Below are 5,198 nucleotides of genomic sequence, written 5' to 3' on the forward strand. Positions count from 1 at the left end.
ACTTGTACATAGAAACTTAGAAAATTTCTTTGTAGAATAGAAAGCTGTTAAAAAAATCAAATGTAAGGTGTTTTAAGTATTTAGAGAAAGCAACAAACCCCAGAGAGGGGGTGCACATTTTTAGAGTCTTTGTGCATTGTTGGGTCTGTCTTTTCAGCCATGCGAAAAGTGCATTGGGAGTCTGTTAGTAACACCATTAAAACTTTGTTATTGGAATATGGCTAATTAATTGAATATCTTATTTTTAAAAAATTTGGAACTGTATGCAGCATGGGCTTGCACTGATGAAAACAATGCATCAGTATTTCTGTTTGTCTTTTTTTTTAAATGGCTTCTGGGCTATGTGGACTCTGTTGTTTCCCAAAAGCCCAGTTGCCATTTTAGCAGCAATTTATGGCCTAACACTGTCATCTCATCTTTTTGTATTAAAAAGAGTGGGAGCTATTCAGTAGTCCAAGTTAGAAAAATAGTGCATTAAAGTATACTGAAAGGGCAGCTAGCCACTTCAGAAAATGAGTTTGTTTTCCCCTTTCTATTCCCCTCTTTCTTTCTTGACAGGGAGCTTTACCTTTGTCCCTTTATTAGCTTTCTTGCTTGCCTACTGAACATAATAGGTTGTGATTTCAAAGAGGCTCCGTCAAACTAATCAGACTGCACCTTGGGTCCATAGCCAAGCACTAATAGGGTTCTATTCATAGTTACAGTGCCCTTCAAATTCATCAATGTTTTAATTTGAAGAATTTTCTCAAACTGTTTTTTTAACAGTCATTTTTCTGTGGCTTGTTCTTTAAAATGATATACACAAAATACAATATTTTCATTTACCTTTTCTGCCAAACACACATTAAACAGGAAAAAAAGGTTAAAGCATAAATCAACAGTTCAGTAATTATCAGTTCCCCTTTTGTTTATGGCTTGTTGCTGTGTTGTCATGCCTTGTCTCCACTGGCTAAATGCTGTAGTCACCTGGGCAATAATTGTATAGTAGCTCAGCATGATCCAAACTATGGGGATCCTTTGGTGTCATTATAAATTGGTTCTAATAAAAAAGAACACCACAGTAGAATAAAGCTACTTTCATATAAGACTGAACTGTCTAGAGGAGTAAGAAAAAACGTGATCATCAGTTTTACTATGGGTCTTTGTATAAAAACAGGGATGTTGCGTTGTCAGTTCTCAGTTCCTTAATACCTCAGTCAAGAATCCCAGTATGTTTAACTTGTACTGTTGCACTTGTGCTTAGAATAGTTTCATTGGTAAGTCCAACTTATCAGCCTTCTAATGCAGCAGGCCACTGCTTGTGTCCCAGTCCTCCATCACCCCCCTCCAACAGTACCTAGGCCTCTGCATGATGCCTCTACCATCTGTCGGAGTCTTTGCCTTTTGGCATTGATTCCTGTCCCCAGAAGTGGTGGGGAGTGCCAAATTCAGCAGCAGTGGTGAGCAGCACATGGCCTAGGGAATGAAATGGGGCTGTGAGCGGGATTGGCGGCATGGTGTGAGACACAGAGGGGGACATGCTGAACTGAGCTATCATACTGTCGTTCCCCAGTGCTTCAGGTCAGATACAGTCTGCAGGCCATAGGTTGCCAACCTCTGTATAGAGCAGTGAATGGAAATGAAGGGGTGTCTTAGGTACTGTTCATTTTATAGTTAGGCACTTATAGAAGATGAAACTGTTTCACGTTTCTCACTTATTAGGAATTCATAAAGTAAGATAATACTTGCTTTCATTCACTGGCAGACTACTTTGAATGAAAGATCTTATTTTTCCTTCTCATTCAGGAGAGAGGTATCCTTAGTATGACATACCAAGCAGTGCCAATTTTTATTATTTACTTTTCTGCTATAAGTAGATTCTTTTCCAGCGATGTTTTTTTTTTTTAAATACTCTTTAAAAATGCTCCAAATACAAATTTGACATGTAAGATTTCAGTCTTGGAGAAACCTTTTACAACATATCTTCAAATATCTAAGCTGAGTCGCTGACAATCAGGTTTTGTGTATGTATACCAGTAATTCTCAAGGAGGGTGCCAGGAGGTGCAAGGAGAAATGTGCAGGCTTAGGTTCCTCTATACATGGCCACTGCCTACCTCTCTGCAAGGGGACAAGCACTGTAATAAACTAGCTTTTGAAATGGGGTACTGCTCAATCCACAGAAGTTATGGAGGGGGTGCCTCAAGTCAAACAGTGGGTACCTTGAGTCTCAAAAAGCTGAGGACCCTTGATTTGTGCAAATAAGTTAAAACATTTCATTTTAATGTCTTCTGTTACTTAAATCATTCTGTCCCATCCATTGATTGGCTAGAACGTGCTTTTTTGGTCGTTGTTGCTCATTGCTATCTTAGTGTTAGTGCACACAGGATTGCTTCTGTCTACTGTCTGTCATAGCAAAATGCCATAAAGGATACCTGTATAGTTCTAATGCATATGTTTCTCTTTATTTCAGGTCCAGTGCAGCATCAGATGCAATTCTTCACTGGATATCCTCAAAATTATAGTGCTCCCTCAGGACACTATGCCCAAGTGCCCAGTAAAGCGATCCCTTCACAAGTAGATCATCAGTATGGAGCTGGTTACTACTCTACTGGCTATTCAGTACCAGCGCAGAATGTTATGACACCTTCTGTGGGTTCCAACCTGCTGAACGCACAGGGATCACAGCAGTCATACAACAAAGTTCCTCCTCATCCTGTAGAGTCAGCTGAAGGACTTGGACAAGGAGCAATATCATCTACATCCTATTTACATACCAATACTCCACAATCATATTCTGCCTTTGGTAGCCACTACAGTACTTCAGTCAGCTCTTCAGTTGCATCTCAGGGATTTCCCCTTAATACTGGTCATTATGCCATGCCTGTGGTTTCCAGTGCTGCATATCCTAGCCCTTCCTATCCTTCCATGGCTACTGCTAGTCCATATGGGCAGGTGTTTACTTCTCAGAGCCTTCCAGCTATTGGACAGTTTAAAGAGACGAATGCATTTTCTGGTCAAAGTACAGTTGTATCTCATTCACTACAACAAGTTCCTATGGGATATAATTCTACATCATGGTCCACTTCAGATGTTCAGTCAGCTCAAGACAGCCTCAGCAGAAATCACACTGGATCTTTGGCTAAAGCAAGCAACCAAACAAGTACAGGTACAGTATACTAAAGATGGGATGCTTCTAAATGAAATGAAGCACTTTTCCAGGAAAATAGGTTATATTGATATGGCCTCTTAGAAATCAGGAAATATTTTAATATATTTATTTCTGCTCACTTGTTTGCATGAATATATGGCCTCTTTATCTTAATTTTATCAACTTCTGTAATTTAATCGCCCTGTGATGATTATCTTTTTCATGACATAATCCTCTCCAGAGCAGCCAATAGATTTCCATTGAAAGCAATGCAGGTGAACTATAGAAAAGAGATGCTGTTTTGTGCAAATGTTGTTAGTAACAAATTTGGTGAAAGAATATATACAAGTTTCAGTTAAAAGAACTGAAAGCAGCCTGTTTCATGAAGTTTTATGGGGACTTAAACATCTAATAGATCCACAGTTCTAAAAAAGAGCATATTTTTTCTCTCAAGCAGCAGTGCAGACAGAAAAATTTTGTTTGTAATTATACTCCAGCATGATTGATTCTTTCAAATTTTATCTCTAGTGAATAAAAGCTCCACCGTGTTGTTGAGGTTTTAGTTTGAGGAGTCAGAAGTTGGAAAGTGATGACTTGTTAAATATATTCAACTTAGTTTTCTAAAAAATATTTTGGACATCTGAGACAACTGCTGATGGCACCTATTTTGTTTGGTAGGAAGTCATTTTGTCATCAGCACTACGACATTTCTACCTCCATGTGGTATAGGTGGAAATATTAACTGTAATAAAACAGAGCCTGTTCTGTTAGGTATCTTCAGTTTTATTTGTGATTTTGTACTTACTGAACTTCATGATTCAGCTGAATACAGCGACCACTTTATAGAACACATGGGTGTTGGAAAATTGAACTGCATAACCTAATTTGTTTCCATGTAGAGGCTTGCTAAAGGAGATTCTTGAGTAGAGATGCCTCTCAGGTTTCTTTTGTTAAAGATTTGACCTTGACCAGGAAAAGTGGTTAGCTCAGGTCAGACTCAGCTAAAACATGAGTTAAACCTAAATTAAATTCACTTTTTTTTTTCTTTTTGATGGTAGAATGGCATTTTTTCAGCAAAATTTTAATGAATTAAATTGTGGTTTAGGATCCTGCCTCAGTGCTGGATTGAAGATCTGCTAGCATTTAAGATTTAAATCACTGGTCAGGAAGTTTCAATTTAATCATTATTTTCTACAAAAAGTTCATTCCTGTTTGTTGATATCCATAAATCATTTAACTTCTTGAAACTGCACTTTTAGAGAAAGGTAAGGGCTTGACTCTGTACACATACTTGCAGAGAGACAAGAGGGCTCATGAGCAGGTAATCAGTTCTGTTATATTTAATCTCCGTATACTGCTGTTAACAAGGATTTTATCTCTGGATTGGGGCTGGGACAAGCTGCCCAGCCAGGGCACAGGGGCACATTATGCAGGGAGCGGGGCAAGGTGGGCCACACAATACGGACGCAGCAGCAGCATTGGGAGCAGGAGCTCTGCCCTGCTGCCACTTGCCCAGCTGGGGCTGTGGGGAGTGGGCAGGATGTGGGTGCAGCTTGCTCTGGGTGGAAGGGGTCAAGTGGCAGCAAGGCAGAGCCCCCGCAGCTCCCCCTTCTGGGGCAGAGACAGGCACAGCTGGAGGAGCTGTGGGAGAAGCCCACGTGACTGCCCTACATGGCCCCATCCCCTGCCCAGCCCCAGCCTCTGGCACTTAAAAAAAAACAAAAAAAGCATTCATTGGCTCTGGCAATAGGGATCAGGGGCTCTGAGGGCTCATGGCCGAGCCCCCCTGCATAGTGCAGGGCAGTGGGGGGGGGGGGCAGTGGGGATTGCCCCCCCACCTGGAACCCATGTGGCAGCTGCCCCATGACACGGGTGCAGTGTGGCTCAGTAGGGCGCTGCGCACTGCGTCAGAGCTGGGGTGGCTCTACCTGTTAGCCCTAGTCCAGCAGCACTCAGCCCTAGCTCCCAGACAGCATGGGGCGCCCTGGGGTGGTGGCATAAAGAACGTTGTTTTCTCAGATCTGCTTGTCTCTTTATAGATTCATAGATTAAGGGTCGGAAGGGACCTAG

General features: G+C 41.3%; 1 protein-coding gene across 1 annotated transcript in view; it reads left to right on the forward strand.

Annotated features, from left to right (window-relative positions):
* The first annotated feature begins 2,425 nt into the window (after positions 1 to 2,425).
* Positions 2,426 to 5,198, forward strand: part of SEC24B (SEC24 homolog B, COPII coat complex component) — a 147,520-nt gene continuing 144,747 nt past the window's right edge. The window contains exon 1 of the mRNA XM_019521821.1: positions 2,426 to 3,146. Coding sequence (XP_019377366.1) covers positions 2,426 to 3,146 — 721 coding nt within the window. The remainder of the gene's footprint in view (positions 3,147 to 5,198) is intronic.

Source organism: Gavialis gangeticus, unplaced genomic scaffold, assembly GCF_001723915.1.
Source record: "Gavialis gangeticus isolate Ggan-Ray unplaced genomic scaffold, GavGan_comp1, whole genome shotgun sequence".
Classification (NCBI taxonomy): domain Eukaryota; kingdom Metazoa; phylum Chordata; order Crocodylia; family Gavialidae; genus Gavialis; species Gavialis gangeticus.